Here is a 19,566-nt window from a genome sequence, read left to right as displayed (position 1 = left end):
GGTTTTGGAGGGCTCACCATACAATGTAAGCAGTTTATAGTGATGTGTACCTGGGACTTTAAAATATGACATTCACTGCAGTACCCCCTAGAGTGCCCCTCTGGTATCCTGGGCTCAGATGTTTGAGTGAAAATCTGATGCTGTACTATGGATTAAAAGATAGAAAAAAGAATAGGGTTAAAATGGTCAATATTCTTAATGGAGAGGGGTAAATAGTGGGGTTACCCAGGGGTCTGTGCAAGGACTGATGCTTTTTAACATACTTATCAATGATCTATAGATGGTAATAACTAGAGACAAATAAATTTACTGATGACACAAAGTTGTTAAATCGCAAGAGGATTGAGAGAAATTGCAAGAGGTCCTTGTGAGACTGGGCATCAAAATGGCAGATGATGTTTAATGTGAGCAAATGCACAGTGATGCATGTGGGAAAGAAGAACCCAAACTATAGGTACAAGATGCAGAGTTCCACATTATGTGTCACCACCCAGGAAAAGGATCTAGGTGTCATTGTTGAGTATATAATGAAACCCTCTGCTCAATGTGCAGCAGCTAAGAAAGCAAATCAGAATGTTAGGAATTATCAGGAAAGGAATGGAAAACAAAGATCAAAAGGTTATCATGCCTTATGTTCTTATGTTCTTTGCATTGCTCTATGGTGTGACCACACCTCGTAATACTGTGTGCATTTCTGGTCGCCGTATCTCAAAAAAGATACAACCGAATTAGAAAAGGTACAGAGAACGGCAACAAAGATGATAAAAGGGATGAAACAACTTCCCTATGAGGAAAGGCTAAGGAGGCTTGGGCACTTCGGCTTAGAGAAGAGGCAGCTCAGGGGAGATATGACAGAGGTCTATAAAATACTGAGTGGAGTTTCTTGTTTACACTTTCCAAAAATACTAGGACTAGGGGACATGCAATGAAGCTAAGTAGTAGATTTAAAACAAACAGGGGAAATATTTCTTTTCTCAATTTCTAATTCAATTCTGGAATTAATTTTCAGAGAATATGGTAAAGGCAGTTAGCTTAGCAGGGTTAAAAAAAAAAAAAGGTTTGGCTAACTGCCTAAAAGAGAAGTTCATAAGCTATTATTAAGATTGATGTGGGGAAATCCACTGCTTATTCCTAGGATAAGCAGCATAAAATATGATTGTTGCAGCTTTCCAGGTCTTGCCGCATCTGGGCAGGTAGAACCTGGGTAGGTAAAACCAACATTTCAGCCATCATGCTTTGGCTTTCATCAGGGCATGCTGTGTGTTCTGCAGTTTGTCTTTCTATACAGTGGGTCCTCAAACTTGATTGGCTGGAGCTTGAGGTGGATGAGGCAGGAAAGTCCGTTGGTCACCAATTTGAATTTTGGCAGGAAAATCCTGAGAGAAAGCATAAAATATGTTTTACTCTTTGGGATTTTGCCAGGTACTTATGACCTGGGTTGGCCACTGTTGGAAACAGGAGACTAGGCTCTTATGATCTAATGTTCTTAGATATCTTTATGTTTGTTATATCAAATGAAGTTGAAATGTGAATAAAATGTGAGAACTGGCTTCCCATTCATCAACATTTTTCTTTTTAAGATTGTAATTTTGATCCATCAGATCTTTCACTCTTACCTATCTCAATTTCTGTACTGATCCCTCTTATATTCTTCAGCTCACACTCTACGCTCATCCAGACAACATCTATTGGTTATATCAACAGGTCTCCAAATTCACACATATCTTACTAGGAACACCTGTTTTTCAGTGGTTTCACTTCCACTGGTGCTCCATCAGAATTGTCACTTAAAAATTTCAAAGCAAGCTTAAAAACTCATTTCCTTATCAAATTGTTTCTTTCTGAGACAGAGTGATTCCAAACCTGAGATATGATTCATATGTTTGGCTAAACAAGTGATTGGGCAGCAATATTTACTAATCTAGTTGTCTATTTTTTGCATTCTCTCCTTGCCTTTTGTGTCTTGGGAAACTGGTTTGTTTGTTTTTTTAATCTTTATTCATTTTTAAAACTTTCAATAAGTGTAACATAAGATGCAATTATTTTATACTTTAACATCACTTAATATGCCGTCAAATTTTAACTCACATCAAATATCCCTCCCCCCTTATACTCAACAATTGTACTTAAGCATAACTGTTAATCCTTCTCTTTCTCTCCTCTCCCCAAGTGTTTTCCTCCTCCTTCCATCCCTGCTTCTTAGATACTTTCGTGTAAACCACCTAAATATGGTCTATTTTGTAGTATATTAAAATATCTTGAAATGTGATGTGAAAACATGATAGCTGACGTGCAAATTAATTTTTTTCAACTCTGTGATTACAGGTTACTGGCTACCTAGTTATACACTAAAATGCTCTTGGGCAACTGGATTGCACATAGCAGTTATGCTAGGACATGTGGAATGTATACTGGTTCTGCTTGAGCACCAGGCCACCATTAACTGTAGGCCCAATGGGAAGACACCACTACATGTAGCCTGTGAAGTTGCAAATGTGGAATGTCTCAAGATCCTTCTTGACCATGGAGCTAAACTGAACTGCTTTACTTTGAGTGGTCATGCACCCTTGCACCTTTGTGTAACAGAGGAGTCTGTGCCCTGTGCTAAAGAGTTGGTTTGGAGAGGTAAGTCAAATCTTAATTCAAGAAATGAAAATACAGTAAAATAAGCCTGGGATCTTCACTCTGATAAATTCTATATAGCTGATAGAGTAGCGTTAAAGTAATTATTCAAAATGGCAAGGCTGAATTAAACTTTGCTGCATGCTAAACGTTAAGGTCTGGATTCTCTAGAGGGCACTGCTTTTGTAGGCACTGGTAAGTGCCCAAGCTCAGTAAAAAAAAAAAAAAAAAACCCCACCATTTTTAACTGAGTTTCAAGGCACCTATTGGTGCCGGAATCGCGTCTCCATGGGCGCTTTAGGCCGCCTAACACCAATGTCAGCATGGCTAATGCCGGAAGTGGCGTTAGGCGGCCTAAAGCACCTAAAGAAGCACAATTCACATCAAAGGTAGGCGACGGAAATGTAGGCCTGGTAACCCTGGCCTACGTTTCCGGTGCTTACCTTTGCTGGAGCAGCGATTCTGTATCCGGTGCAGCTGTTTTGAAGGCGGCCGCTGACAATGGCGCCGGTTAGAGAATCCAGGCCTAAAATTATAAAGCAGTGCATTTTTTTCTAGCAAAACAGGTGTCAGTACACAAATGCTGGACCTTCAGGGGTGGGGTGATCGCTGAGGGACTCACCCCATAAAAGCCAGGCCCCCTGCGACCAGCCAAAGAATTTATGAAAAGGCAAAATTATTGTGCAGAGTCTGGGATCTTTCATTAATTCTTGGAGACCATGGATTTTTTTTAGCAGGCAATGGAAAAGATGCTGGTACTCAGTACCTCCTACGAAAAGCCTGTCTACAAAATCAGTGCATGCCTTATGGAAGAATAGCATTTATTTTTGAATAATAGCATCGACTACTGAAAACATAGCTGGGGTTAAATTGCCTTAACTGGGGATGCTTCGAGATGACACTGGCTCCGTACGCACAGACTGACAGGCAGCTTTTAGTATTTTTCTCTTGGGTGTGGTCAAGAAGTGGGCCGATAGTGATTGTGGTATTTGAACAATTGTGTAGCATTCGATATGCGCATAGTTAACAATATAATTGTCTATGGGGCTCATTTTCAAAACAGAAAAATGTCCAAAAAACAGCATAAAGTGGCATTTGGACGTTTTTCTCACCAACATATCCATGTCGCCATTTTTGAAACCAACTTTCTAGACCAGGAGTGGACAACTCCAGTCTTCGAGGGTCGGAATCCAATCGGGTTTTTAGGATTTCCCCAATGAATTTACATTGAAAGCAGTGCATACAAATAGATCTCATACATATTCATTGAGGAAATCCTGAAAACCTGACTGGATTCCGGCCCTCGAGGACTGGAGTTGCCCACCCCCTGTTCTAGATGTTTTTCTAGGCTTTTGTCTGCAGGGCATCTAAATCTCAAGAGGGCATGTTATGGGCAGGCATAGCACTTGGACGTTTTTCAGTGATAACTGAACTTTTTATAAAATGTCTGGATATTTGGGGCTAGACCTGTTTTAAAAATGAATAAAGGCCAAAAAGGTGCCCAAACTGACCAGATTAATACCAAAGGGATGAAGCCATGGTCCCCCCCACTTCCCCAGTGGTCACTGACCTCCTCCCACAAGGGTAGGATTAATTCTTCGAGGGCCCCTAGGCACACAAGTATACTGGGGCCCCCAGGCCCTGCCCCGCCCCCTGCCCCACCCATACCCCGACCCCATTTATCTGTTTTCTTATTCACTTCTAGTTCTTACAAACAAAGATTAGCATACCAGTGCAGTTTTTCTTCTATGCAACCCCCAAACATCTCTGAACAAATCCCCCTTCCTTCCCACCTACTTACCCAGACTTTAACTCTGAACTCTTTCCATACATACATAAAAGTGTTTAAATATATTGTAAGCCTTCAAAAAATGGCTATTAAGATTCAATGTTACATTTCAGCCCTAGTCACTCAAACATAAATAACAGTCCAATAAATTAGACCCAGGCTAAAGACACCTTCACCATTCATTTAAGGTTACTAAAAGGTAGCCTCAGCCCCACCACTCCACCGCTAAATCAATGTTTCATTGCGGGAAGAATTATGTGAGAACTCATCATTGGCTGCCTCTAACAAATTTTTTAAGCCAAAAGTTTGTTATATCAAAAAGTCTTCATGTACCTCAATAATAATAATAAATATTCAATGCTTTAAAGCGTCATTGTACTTAGCTTGTTTTTATCAGCCAACGTCCGGGAGTAGAACCCGACATGCATGTTTCGCACTACAAGAGTGCTGTATCAAGGGTCTCCCAAGAACGCCCGTGTCATCCGACTCCACCAATTTTCTTTCGCTCTTAAAATTGGTGGAGTCGGATGACACGGGCGTTCTTGGGAGACCCTTGATACAGCACTCTTGTAGTGCGAAACATGCATGTCGGGTTCTACTCCCGGACGTTGGCTGATAAAAACAAGCTAAGTACAATGACGTTTTAAAGCTTTGAATATTTATTATTATTATTGAGGTACATGAAGACTTTTTGATATAACAAACTTTTGGCTTAAATAATTTGTTAGAGGCAGCCAATGATGAGTTCTCACATAATTCTTCCCGCAATGAAACATTGATTTAGCGGTGGAGTGCTGGGGCTGAGGCTACCTTTTAGTAACCTTAAATGAATGGTGAAGGTGTCTTTAGCCTGGGTCTAATTTATTGGACTGTTAAATATATTATAAAGCAGTAATACTATCTGAAATATAAGTCTATATTAATAACCAAGTTTATAACGCCTCTCAACTGTCTCACTCTAAGTGCGTTCCCGCTAAGCTGCGCTGGGGTGCGCTGGCGCTCAAAATATTACCTCGCAGCGCACAAGTTTCTCGTCACAGCGCACACAGTGTAGAGCACAGTTCTTCAACCGCCGGTCCGCAAACAAAATCTTGCCGGTCCGCGAAGGATTCGGTCCCCGCCGCAACGAAAGGCCGGTGTCAACTGACTTGCAACTTCCTGTTGCAGTCGCTGTGCCGGGACTCCTGCCTTCGCCGGGACTCCTGCCTTCCACCGCGTTTGCCTCCTGCCTTGTCTCCGCACCTCCAGACCAGCAGCGGCAACTGTGTATGCTTTTAACTTCGGCACAGAGCTGCCCCTAATCAATAGTTTAGCGCGGTTTCATAAGGCAGCCTCGGGGCCTTTGCTAGGCCGGCCCACATCGCATCATCGAAGCGGGCCGGCTATCAAAGGCCCCGAGGCTGCCTCATGAAACCGCGCTAAACTATTGATTAGGGGCAGCTCTGTGCCGAAGTTAAAAGCATACAGAGCTGCCGCTGCTGGTCTGAACTCTTGGGCCGCTGAAGGAGGGCAAAAAGCAGCTGTCCTGGAGGTTTCCCTTCCTCTCGCCTTTACAGGTTCCTTTTTTCCACCTTTTTTTTTTTTCCTTCAAACGGCAACGGGCCCCAGCATCGACATCAATCAAGTAAGTTCCACTGTCAATCAAGCGGTTCTGCTCGGCCAAAGCTTCCCCTGTGACATGAGCCACCCTCAGGGGAAAGAAAGTGACCCACAAAGGTGAGGGGAAGGGGGGCAGATGATGGAAGTTGGGGGGGGGGGAGAGAGAGAGAGAGAGAAGGGGCAGATGATGGAATGGAGGAGATGAGAGAGAGAGAGAAGGGGACAGATGATGGAAGTGAGAAGAAGGGAGAGAGAGCAGAAGGCAGATGGATGTCAGTTGAGAAGGGAGAGCAGATGCTGAATGGAAGTGGGGAAAGAACACATACTGGATGGAAGGAGGAGATAAATAAAGGGGGAAGAAAATAGTAAGATAATGGAGGGGTGAGGGAAAGGGGTGACAAGCTGTGTGTAGACACAGTGAAAAGAGAGAAATGGGACTAAATAGTAAGAAAGAATTTAATTTAGATGGAGGCAGAAAATAGAGAAGGAAGACCAGAGAAGAAAAGGGAAGAGAGAGCAGAGAATGATCAGATCTGAGTGGAGGAAATGAGAAGAGAGATATGCTAAAAACCACAGGGGGGAGGGAAGGATAGAGATGCCAGACCATGAGGGGAACAGAAGGAAGATGATGGATGCTAGACCAAATTGGGGGGTGGGGGGGGGGCAGGAGGAGAGATGGCAGGGAAAGACAGACAGTGAATGGAAGGGGCAGATGCTGGACTGAAGAGACAGAGAAGGTTATCATGCTGCTGTACCGGGCCATGGTACGCCCTCACCTGGAGTACTGCGTCCAGCACTGGTACTTTAAGAAGGACACGGTACTACTCGAAAGGATCCAGAGAAGAGCAACTAAAATGGTTAAGGGGCTGGAGGAGTTGCCGTACAGCGAAAGATTAGAGAAACTGGGCCTCTTCTCCCTTGAGCAGAGGAGATTGAGAGGGGACATGATAGAAACATTCAAGGTACTGAAGGGAATAGACTTAGTAGCTAAGGCAGGGAGAACGAGAGGGCACTCTCTAAAGTTGAAAGGGGATAGATTCCATACAAACGTAAGGAAGTTCTGTGGTAGAAAGCAACATATTTATTTGGCTCATAACTTGCTGGCGCCCGATATTTTTAGCTCACAGTGAAAAAAGTTTGCTCACAACACCCGCCCGCTTAGAGGGAACACTGTTGTCTGTAACCCATATGTATGTATAAACAACCAAATCTGTAACTCCTCTAGTATGTTCCACTCCATGTATGTTAACTTGTAACGAAACAACAAGGCAAGCATGTCCACCAAAGAATCCAACATGAAGCAAAAGAAGATCGGCAGAAAATAAGGAGATTCAAATCAGGTTTATTAAAGGTGCTCCCAAAAACCATGCCCAATGCATTTCGCCAAACAAGGTTAGTCAACACTAACAGAAAACCATGTATTTCATAAACACAGAACACAGATACACCCTCACCCAGTATGGAATAAGTAATCACAAACTAAAAATAGAAATACAGTAAAACCTTGGATTGCAAAACATTTGATTAAATTTTAACTTGATATACAAGCAATGTTTTACAATACAAGTACATACAGTATACATACATCACAACTGAGCCGATGGTTCTTCTCTCTCTGATGCTGCGGGAGTAGTGACCATTCTAAATGAGTGTGGTCTTGCAATACAAGTACATATAATATTTTGTATTAAAGTTTTTGGGTTGTGGAACGAATCATCTGAGTTTCCATTATTTCCTATGGGGAAATTCGCTTTGATATACGAGTGCTTTGGATTACAAGCATGCTTCTGCAACAAATTATGCTCTCAAACCAAGGTTTTACTGTATGTTGATAAAGGTTAAACTGAATGGTTTCTAAAGGATAAGGGGATTGAGGGGTACAGATAGAAGTAGAGATAGGTTATAGGAATAGTCATGGACCACTTCACAGGTCATAGACCTGATGGGCTGCTGCAGAAGTGGACCGCTGGGCGCGATGGACCTCTGGTCTGACCCAGTGGAGGCAACTTCTTATGTTCTTAAGCCTAACTGCATACAGTGAAACACCACAGAAACAATGACACATAGCCCCCTAATACTCTGCAAAATATAAATATAGCAGATGTAAATTTGAAAATACTGACAATCACCACTTTACAAATTAACAAATAGAAATAAAACAAAAATTGAAAATAAGAATATACCATTTTATTTGACTAATCCATTTTTAAATTAACTTACAGAGACCATAGCCTCCTTCTTCAGGTCAATATAGTATACTGCTGTTACATTATACTGTCCTGACCTGAGAAACGGGGTTTTGGTCTCTAAAAGTTATTAAAAAATGTATTAGAATTAGTCCAATAAAAAGATTACCTTATTTTCTGCTTATAAAAGTTTTATCAATACAACTACAATACTATTTTATTCTAAAGCAACAAAAAATATTTTTCTACCTTTTGTTGTGTCTGCTTTAATCATCTTGTCTTCACACTCTTCTTTCTAACCAGCATCTGTCCTCGCTCTGTCTTCCATGCAGCATCATCCCCTTCCATCCACTGTCCACCCTTTCCCTGTTCCATATGGCATCTTCCCTCTTTCTATGCTCCTTCCATGAACTATCTATCCTGTGCCCCTTCTCTCCTTTATACATGATTTATTTCAGCTCTGCAACCTCTGCAACCTCTCCATTTTTCTCTCTCTGTCACCTCCCCATCCCCTATGCTCTGGCATCTCTCTTCTCCTTTCTTTCCTTCCTACCCCACAATCTGGTATTTTCCCTTCCCTGATTCTCTGGCATCTCTCTCCTTTCCTTTTCTTCCATCTCTCCCCTATCCCTCCCCCTCCATGCTCTGACATCTCCTCCTCCATTTCTCCCTTCCTTTTCCCTTGGTCTGGCATACCTTCTTCCTTCCCTCCAAGCCCTGGCATCTCCTTTCATTCCATCCCTCATCTTCCTTCTCCCTCTCTTTCTCCATCCAGTTGGGTGCAGCAAGTCTCTCCCCCTCTGCTCCCTTTCCTCCTTTTGTCACCCAAGGCCTGGCATCATGAACTTCTTCGGGCAGCATCAGCATTCACAATTCACTGCTGTTGCCAGCTTCGGGCCTTCTTCTCTGTCGGGTCCTGCCTTCATGGAAATAGGAAGTAGGCAGGACCTGGCAGAGAGGAAGGCCTGAAGCCGTCAACAGCAGTGAATTGTAAATGCTGTTGCTAGCCGAAGAAGTTCATGAAGCCAGGCCAAGCACCCGGGGCAGACTTCTACTCTCCCCTCCCCCTGACCCGACCCTCCTATCTCTCCCTCCCTCCCATCGCGAGACTCTAAACAGCACCACAGCACTCTAAGCAGGAGAAAGCTGTGAAGCAGCCTGCTTAGAGTGCTGCGGTGCTGTTTAGAGTCTCACGGTGGGAGGGAGGGAGAGATAGGAGGGTCGGGGGACGACGACAATGATGATGCTGCTGCTGCCACCGGCGAATCCAGCAAGGGTGAGGCCCTAAAGCACGGCACCAGCGGGGCCCCTGACCATTTCAGGCCCTAAGCCTGTGCCTACTGGGCCTATCCTTTAATCCGGCCCTGCCTCCCACCCCCAAAGATCAGAATGAAACAGTACATATATGTCTCCATGACAGCTGCAGATAGCATGGCCAGTCCTAGTACAACAGCAAGCAGGTGTCTGGAGAAGCCAGGTGGGCAGTTCAGTGGACTCCAGAGAAGGATACCCGAGCCAATATTCCACCCACACTACTACACTTGTGGGGGAAGTGTGAGCCCACCAAAACCTACTATACATATACATGCAGCAATAAGGACTATTGGGGTGGTAGACAGATGAGTCCAATACATAGGGTGTAGGAACGAGGGAGGCCGCAGGGGCCATGATTGGTGTTCTCTTGTGGTGCCTACCCTCCCACCTGCTTCCTGGTGTTCTAATTTAAATCTTCAGGCAGCTGCCACATCAATGAGCAAGCCTGCCCCGGAGCACTTCATTCTACTTCCGGGGCAGGCCTTCTCACTGACGCTGCACACTTGGCTGCCTGAAGACATACAATTACAATGCCGAGAGGATGTGGGTGGGGAGTCAGGAGCTGGGAAGAGGCTGTGTCTGTACTGTAGGGTTCCATTGGACTAGGGCAGAGCTCTTGGGCCTCCCAATCCATGCAGCGTTCCAACGTCTCTGATCCAGTAGGTTTGGGAGTGTTTTGGAGGGCAATGTCTAAACTCATACATAGACATCCTATTGAAAATGCCCATCCATATTTATAAGCTGGTGATAGCTAAGAGAGATTGCTAATGAGCAGAATATAACCCTAATTTAACTGTGCTGCATTGATCTTTACGAACACACATTTCATATTTATTACAGACTTATTATAATGATATTTGTACATTGCAGAAACTTCTGTTTTAAACAGCCATGGTTTTGGAAAAATGAAGAAGAAAAATAGCTTTTCATATAATTTCCTTTTTATCTACTGTAGATGAGATCTTCTTATCTTCCTATTTTATCACAGTCAGATCCAATGCAGCTATACATCCTGCTTAGGATGGATGGATGTCTGTTAATAAGGCAACATACTGTAGACTCAGGAATCAGAACCTGTGATTTTATTCACCCAGGAAAGAGAAACAGTTCTGTCTAATTTAAGTCTTGAAGTGCCATTCTCAGGGAATTTGTGGTAAACCTTTGAGTGAGTTTGTTTTTAACATACTCAATGAATAAGACACAGTGGGAATTTGAAAAGAGGACCCTTATTTATAGAACTTTCCATTTTCATGTAGCTTGATATGCAGACTAGCATCACTTCAGTGAAAAATCAAAAAGAACAAGGACTGAACAGAAATAAACAGTAAATAATCCATAGATCTTCTAAAACAGAACAAGGCCTCTTAATGATTTACAGTAGATTGAAGCCTATTATAGTAGACAGTGGTATAGCGAGGGTAGGAGGCACTTGGGGTGGTGGCACTCCCCACCCTTGCATCCTCCTCTCCACCCCCCATGCCACACTTGAGTCCTCTCTTCCCACTCCCGTACCTCTCTACATCTTCACCAGCACAAGCAGCTTCTCCAGCCTTTTGCTTGCAATGGCATTGGATTTCCCTCTGATGTCACTTCCTGGCCATATGACCTGGAAGTGATTTCAGAGGGAGCCAGGCCTGCACAAGCAGCAGGTTAGAGTAATTGCTTGTGCTGGCAAAGATTTTAAAGAGGTATGGGAGAGGCGGGAAAGAGAGGGAGCAAGTGTGGCATGAAGGGGGGGGGGCAGAGAGGTGCCGGCACCCCTACCATGATGGTGCCTGGGGCAGTCCACCCCTCTCTTACTTTTTTTTAACCACTAATGGTATTAGTCTTAGATTTTCAGTGGTGGGCAATATAGAAATATAGAAACATGATGGCAGATAAAGGCCAAATGGCCCATCCAGTCTGCCCATCCACAGTAACCATTATCTCTCTCTCTCTGAGAGATCCTACATGCCTATCCCAGGCCCTTTTGAATTCACAGTCTCTGTCTCCACCACCTCTTCTGGGAGACTGTTCCATGCATCTACCACCCTTTCTGTAAAAAAATATTTCCTTAGATTACTCCGGAGCCTATCCATCTTAACTTCATCCTATGCCCTCTCATTGCAGAGTTTCCTTTCAAATGAAAGAAACTCAACTCATGCGCATTTACATTGCGTAGGTATTTAAACATCTCTATCATATCTCTCCCGCCTTTCCTCCAAAGCATACAGATTGAGAACTTTAAGTCTGTCCCCATACGCCTTATGATGAAGACCACATACCATTTTAATAGCCTTCCTCTGGACTGACTCCATCCTTTATATATTTTTTTGAATGTGCGGCCTCCAGAATTGTACACAATATTCTAAATGAGGTCTCACCAGAGTCTTATACAGGGGCATTAATAACTCCTTTTTCCTACTGGCCATACCTCTCCCTATGCAACCTAGCATCCTTCTAGCTTTTGCTGACACTTTTTCAATCTCTTTTGCCACCTTAAGATCATCACATACAATCACACCCAAGTACCGCTCTTCTGTCATGCACATAAGTTCTTCACCCCCTAAACTGCACCGTTCTTTCAGGATTTTGCAGCCCAAATACATGCCCTTGCATTTCTTAGCATTAAATTTTAGCTGCCAAATTTCAGACCATTCTTCAAGCTTTGCCAGGTCTTTCTTCATGTTATTCACACCATCCTGGGTGTCTACTCTATTGCAGATTTTGGTATCATCCGCAAAGAGACAAATCTTACCCGACAACCCTTCAGCAATATCGTTTATAAAAATGTTAAAAAGAGCAGGTCCAAGAACAGAACCTTGAGGCACACCACTGATAACATCCCTTTCCTCAGAGCGATCTCCATTGATCATTACCCTCTGTCGCTTTCCACTCAACCAGTTCTTGATCCAGCCCGTCACTTTGGGACCCATCCCGAGGGCATCTATGTGACACCAAACAAAGATAGGACTAAGTTTTTTGCTATCTGATGTAGCTGCTTATCTTAGCCTCTGATTTTGGTGATCTTGATATCAAGGAAATAAATGGAGCGATTGTCATATTGCATTTTGAAATTCAAATTACTGTCACTTAGGTTCAACCATTGGTGGAACTCTTTTAATCTGTTGGGACTACCCTTCCATAAGATGAAAACGTCATTAATATACCTCTTGTACAACGCAATCTCCTTTTCAAACGGATGTGACTCCATAAATTGATTCTCAAATTCCGCTACATATAGTATAGGTTGGCTAAGTCCAGGGCCATTGATGAGCCCATTGCAGTGCCTCTGATCTGTTGGTAATATTTCCCTTGAAAACAAAAGTAATTATTAGTAAGCACAATAGTTGCCAGTGTTAAGATGAACAGACTTAGAATTTGTCTGTAGGTCTCCCTTTCCTTGAGCGTCTTTTCTATAATCTCCAATGCAGATATTTGAGGTATGTTAGTATATAATGATTCAATGTCCATTGTGATCAATAATACATCTTCTGAATCTCCATCAAATGTGTCTAATACATTGATCATAAATGATGAATCTCTTATGTAGGATTTGATACAAGGAATGAATGGGCTTAGAAAAAAATCAACAAATTTTGATAATGGTTCTAAAATGGAGCCATTGCCAGAGATGATTGGGCGTCCAGGAGGTTCAGTCAATGATTTGTGAATTAGGATATTTGACAGTCAGAAATGCACCCTCCTTTGGAGTAATATAAGCAGCCTGCTGTGCTATGGATACCAGAGAGTCAATCTTCTCTTTCAATTTTGTTGTGGAATCGCTCCTGAGGGTGATATAATATGTTTAGTCTGAAAGCTGGCATTCAGTTTCCACAATGTATCTGGGCTTGTCCATAAAAACCACTCCTCCCCCTGTATCTGCTGGTGTGATCACGATATCAGTATTTCATGCCAAACTTCGTACTGCCAGAAGTTCTTCTTTTGATAAATTGTAATGTGGCTTTTTCTGACTGCTCCTTTCAAGATGCTGAATATCATGTAGAACACATTGATAAAAAGCTTAAATCTGTGGGTCTGGTGGCCCTGAAGGTACACACTTAGATTCTGGTTTAAAAATTGGTTTCCACTTGTGGTGTGCAATTGGAAAAAAGAGCATTATTTGCAATTTCCTTTGAAAACAGAAGATGTCAATCTTGGTTTGTAATAAATCATATCTGGTGGATGGAACAAAGGATAAGTCCTTGCGTAAAACATCTTCTTGAGCTGCTGTCAATGTGGTCTGAGAAATGTTGAAAATTGGGATTTCTTCTGTAGTGATACTACCTTTTAATAATTTGTTCTTCCTCTGCCTCTTCCCCTTCCTCTGTTTGCATAAAAGGTTCTTCCTGGATGAGAGTTGTACTGGTCCATCATAGGTCTGCCATGATGGTAATGGTACTGGTTCCCTGTTGTAGATCTGCCTTGACAGTTCATCCGTTGCTTGTAGGGCATAACTTCTCTAAAAAACATCTGAGGTTTCAACATCATTAGCTGAAGATAACCTAGTGAGATTAGTAGTTGGAGATGCAAACATATCCCCATAATCACTTCTAACCCGTTTCCTCATTCGAAAATCTGAAGTAGAGGATCTAGCAATGGTTGATCCATTTGGCAACTGAATGATGGGTACCTGTCCAAATTTTCTGAGTTGTTGTTTAACATTAAAACCGTGCCCCAATGTGCCTTGGTAATGGTGATTGGCAAACACATTATGGTCGGTGGAGGACCTTCTTTTCTTCAATTGCTCCTTGGGCTTTGCCCAAGGATAAATGCTACCTTTTTTAGAGTCCTCTAGATTTCGATGCATTTTATTGTTTTTTTGATTCTCTACACCTTCCATAATGTAATCATCTTTCAAATGATTGATTTTCTCTTCCACGTTATCCTTAAGTGTATCATTTCTCTTTTTTTGCAGTTTCCACAATAAGGATTATCAGATCCAATGAACATTTATTTAGTATAGCACATCAATCATGAATAAAAGATTCATCATCCAAAAATAGAAGAGGTTCCTTCATAATCCTGTAAAATTGTAGCATAGTGTAACTCATTTTGTATTATATTCTTATTAGATCAATAACATTTTGATTTTTTTGTTTTGTAAATTTGTTTTTTAAATATATATGTATATTTCTGTCAATAATATTTATTTAAAAAATTTATATACTGCCTTTAAACAATGCGGTTTCCATAAAAATAAATAATTGCAAAGTACAAAACAGAATTACATTTCTAAAATTAAATTGCAATATCATAAAATACATTTTCTTTAAATCACAAAAAACAAAAATAAATTTGTACCCAACAAACAAACAATGCCAAGGCAATTAATAAAAAAGGCACTTAAGAATCCACATATTGACTCAGAGTCGTGTGTCTATGGTTTGTAGACTCCTGATGCAGGCCGGTTGGGCTGAAACATGTACATATCGAGTCATTGATTGAATGAGTCATTGATTGAATAAAGAGGGTCGTGAAACACATTAGCTCACTTGTTTTCCTTTGACATCTCCACTGTCCATTCCTGCAAGCTCAATCCTCATCTGCACAATCCAGCAAATGTTAGGGACTTGATGGTCATCTTCTGTATACTTCTTTAGTGGGAATGGGAGGGGGGTTGTGTTCAGGGATCTGGGTGGATAGGTAGGGTTGGGGTGGTTGGGAGATGGGTTTTCTACTCTTGTTATATCAAAACAGAAAATTTTTATATTGTTGGATGTTGGTTCTCTTGACCTTGCTGTATTCTTTGTTCTTTGGTGCTACTGCTTTCACAATACAAAAAGATTTGAACATAAAATCATAAGTGTTCAAGGCTTTTGTGGTTATGGTAGAGCTTACAGAAATGGGGCAGGGACAGCAACAAAACTCATGGGCATGGGATGGGGAAATTGAGTTCCTGCAGGTATGGGGACAAATTTGTCCCCATGTTATTCTCTAGGTGTGATCATCTGGCTCCAGCTCCAAGGCTAGGATTATAGAATAATCAATGAGGGCACCTACTTCTTTTTCTTGGAACTATAATCAAACCCACACAAGTAGAGCTTGGAACCAGCTCTATTTGTGTGCGTAGGATTATAGAATGACATGTGACAGGTTCCTATGGTAAATAGCAGGAAACTGTGGGAAATCCATTGGAATGGGAAAACTTGCAGCAGGTTTACCATGGGAACAGGAACAAGGCCTTTTACCGCCCCATGGGAACGGTAAAAAGCCTTGATCCCGTGGAAAAATAAATTGCACCTAGGTTGGCATCTCTTTCCCCTCATGCCTATTTTACCTTCAGGAACCGGAGCCTCAGTCACGCCATGAAGAAGAATCTTCAGAGGCTTGCACCAAAGTTTTCCTTATGCAGATGAGTCCCTCCTTGATGTAACTTCTGGTTTCACGACCTGCGTGGAGGGGTTTGCAGATCAAAATACCGTATATACTCGAATATATAAACCAATCCGAATATAAACTGAGGTAACTTCTTTTTTTCTCCTAAAAAGGGGGAAAAAGGTTAACTCGAATATAAACTGAGGGTTTATATTCAAGTGTCCTGCCAGGCTCTGCACCTAGCCCCCCTCCCTGCCGTGCGATCTCTGCACCCTGCCCCAAGCCTGCCGTAAGCCCTGGTGGTGCAGTGGTGAACCAGCACAGGAGGGATCCCTCCTGCCTCCTGTCTCGGCTGATTCTGAAACAACACACCTTTCCCCCGCCTCCCAGACCTCTAGACTGGGACAGCTGCTGGACTCATGGTGGGGGTGGAGGAAAGGTGTCTGCTTCTGCTGCTGCTGCTGCTGCTGCTGCTGCTGCTGAAGTATCACAGGACCGCCTGGCTCCAGGTGGATCAAAACCAAACTCACATTAAAACCACCCCTCCTTCAGGCTTGTAATGCTGCTGTAGGACTGCTAGAAAACTCCAAAACTGCACACTTCTTACACAGCCCGTCCTACACAAAGAGAAGCGAGAATTTGAGCCTCAATCCAGAGAGTGTGTGTTATCTTTTTTCTAGAATAAAAAAGTATGATTGCTAGATTACTCCACTCAAATGCATAGTTATCAATCTAATCTAATTTAATTTCAAACCTTTTTAGTTTGCGTACTCCCAGAGTAGGTGCAAAATAGATAGAAACCAGTAAACATAACTAAGACAAAAAAATGCATTAATTCATAAATTGAATTTACAGTTTAAGAATGTTTTTAATTACAGGAAGAAGAATAAGGTTGCTGTGTGATATTCAAAGGAAAACTGTTCCAAATATAAGCAGCCTGATATTAAAAACAGCAACAACTTTCTAGTAGAGTACTTGCTTTAAAAGTATGCCCCTATTAGATGAAACTTTAATAGATAATGAGATAAAGAACACAAAGTAATAGCTTTTGAAACCTGGCAAAAGAAAGTTATCTGATTAAATTATTAATTGCTTGTTTAACTTTTTTTTCCTCTAAGGATTTTCCCCCTTATTCAGAGAACCTGCTGTGCTACCAAGCTAGTGGTATGGGCACTCTGTGTCGGCATGTTGTTTGGGGTAAGGCAAAGAAGACTACTCCCTTTTCTTGATTATGAGTTAAGCAAGTTCACAGTGTTTGGAAAGTGCTTATTGTTCCATAAAATACGCTAAAATCACTTGATGAAACATGAAAAAAGTATCTAGGGACACAAATTTATTAAATTAATTCAGTTTTTGCATGTCTTAAATATTTTCATGCACACTAACTGCAAAAAGGATGAAAAATAAAAGAGAAAAGCCTAAATGAGCTAAAAATCTTTGCCCTATGCACATAGCCCCATAACTTCTTATCAAAGTAGACGGGCAGGAATGGTACTGGACCTGGGGGGGGTGACTAGAGCTGGAGGAAAGGAAGAAATATTTTGGACTTGCAGGAAGGATGAGAGAGAAGGAAGGGAAAAAGAGATGCATTGCTGAACCAAGGGGATGAAGGAAGATGAAGTAAAATACTTAACAAAGGGAGGGAGGAAAGAAAAGGGAGAGAGACACATTGGGGTAAAGGAGTAAGAGAGGGGAGAAGCAGGACACAGGGAGATGTACAAAAAATGGATAGATGGTGGGCATGGATGGGAGCATAGGGGCACAAAGGGGAGCACTGCATGTGGGTGGTAAATGGACACAGAGGGGCAATGCCAGACATGAGGGAGAATATGAACACAGAAAGGAGATACTGGACTTGGTGGGGTGGGATCATAGGGACACAGGAGAAATGCAGGACACAGGGGGAAGGAATGGGGACCTAGAATGATGATGATGATGAAGACAGGAAGATGGACACAGGGGAAATATTAGAAAAGGAAGTATAGGGAGAGAGAGGAGATGCTGAACATGGAGAAAAATACAGAAATGGAAGATGGCAAACTTGGAGAAAGAAGAAATGTCAAATGGACAAGAGATCCTGGCAAGTGAGTTAAGAGCCTGAGACCAACATGATTTGAAAAATAAAATGACCAGACTACAATGATTTGAAAAATAAAATAACCAGACTACAAAAAGTAGAAAAAAGCATTTATTTTCTCTTTGGTGATTAGAATATATTCGATTTGGAATGCGTATCCTGCCAGAGCTGGTATTAAATATAGCTGGGGACCACAGAACCTACTATCAGACCCAGCAGGCTTAGGGCTCTCTCTGGCTAAGGGGCAGTTGCCCTAGTTGCACTTCCCTTATACTATTCCTGTCTTGTCTAGACTTGGTTTAGAATTAGATCTACGTTATCATCTGGGTTGTGTGTGAATGATGTCCTCACAGTTCTGATTTGTTCTTTAAAGTAATGTGCCAGCTTGTCTGCCTCTGGTTGTTGTGATGCTGGACCTTCTGTTATATCTCTGGTGGAGATCAGTGAGTTGTAGATGCTAAAAAGACATTTGGAGGAATTTTTAGATTGGGCAATCAGGTTATCGTAGTATAATTTTTTTTGCTTCAGTTATTGCTAGTTTGTATTGCTTTATTTCTTTCCTCCAGTTGATGTAGTGTTGCAGTCTTTGTTCTTTTCTCCAGATCCTTTCTACTCCCCTTATTTTAGCTGTTCTGTGAACCATGGGTTATTTTGCTTTCAGTTTTCATGGTGCTATTCTATCTAGAACCATTTTTGCTAGATTATGCCAGGCTGTAAAGCCTTCTTCATCTATGTCTTTGTTCGTTGACTGCAGTTTTTCAGAATTCCTCTGTAGGGATTTTACCATGTTTTTCAATATATTTTGTTTCTTTTATTGTCTGGACCGGTATTTTTAGGTATAAGTTCAGGAGATGATGATCTGCCCGGATAAATGGCTCCCATTCTGCATGGTCAACCATCTTGTGATTTGGTTTGTTTGTTGAGTATGAGATAAAATCTAGACTGTGTCCGTATTTGTGAGTAGAGGGACCTGTGGGGAAGTGGTAAGTTCTAGTTGTTCCATTAAGCTTAGGAAGGTGCACACTTCTAGATCATCTTGTATTTCTAAATGTATGTTTAGATCTCCTAGGACTACCAGATTAGGATTGTTGGTGAAATAGTGAGAGATTAGGTTAGTGATTACATCTTCTACTGCATTCCTGTTGCCTGGTGGTCTATATATTAGTAGCAGTTTTTTGTCCTTCCCTCCTTGTTTTTTAAGGTTGCCTACCATGCAATCCAACCCATATTCTTTTAAAAGAAAAACGTAATGAAAAATATATTTGTACAGAAAGAAATGGTAAAATATCTCTTGCACCGTGTGGAGACACACCAGTTTAAAGGGGAGATTATTTAGAAATGATTCCTTACCGGTGCTGCCAGTCATCCCCTGTATTGGGCTGGTGTGGGCCCTTGAACTTCTGCGTATGTGCAAGGCCTGCCAGCTCCCGCCCTCTCTGAGAATCTTGGAGCCAGCAGAAACCGGCAGGCCTTGAACATGCGCAGATGTTCAAGGGCCCAGACTGGCCCAACTTAAAGGATCATTGGCAGTTTGTTCAGCGCTGGTAAGTGCAATGCTGGTCAGGGGTGGGGGTTGGGAGTGGAGTAGTAAGGGGAGCAGTCCGCCACGGGCGCCAGCACCTGTCCTCCTCTCCACCCCCTGCCCCCCACCCCCACTACCATGCGCATGCACCCTTTTCCTT

General features: G+C 42.2%; 1 protein-coding gene across 2 annotated transcripts in view; it reads left to right on the top strand.

Annotated features, from left to right (window-relative positions):
- The window catches only part of ASB4 (ankyrin repeat and SOCS box containing 4), an 88,596-nt gene that overhangs the window by 23,834 nt on the left and 45,196 nt on the right, over positions 1-19,566 (top strand). For both annotated transcript variants that reach the window (XM_033931092.1, XM_033931091.1), the window contains exon 2: positions 2,326-2,625. In XM_033931092.1, coding sequence (XP_033786983.1) covers positions 2,388-2,625 — 238 coding nt within the window. In that variant the 5' untranslated portion in view covers positions 2,326-2,387. The remainder of the gene's footprint in view (positions 1-2,325; positions 2,626-19,566) is intronic.

Source organism: Geotrypetes seraphini, chromosome 2, assembly GCF_902459505.1.
Source record: "Geotrypetes seraphini chromosome 2, aGeoSer1.1, whole genome shotgun sequence".
In the NCBI taxonomy this organism is placed as follows: Eukaryota; Metazoa; Chordata; class Amphibia; order Gymnophiona; family Dermophiidae; genus Geotrypetes; species Geotrypetes seraphini.
Note: the sequence above shows the minus strand (reverse complement) of the source record. Positions and strands in the feature narration are given on the sequence as shown.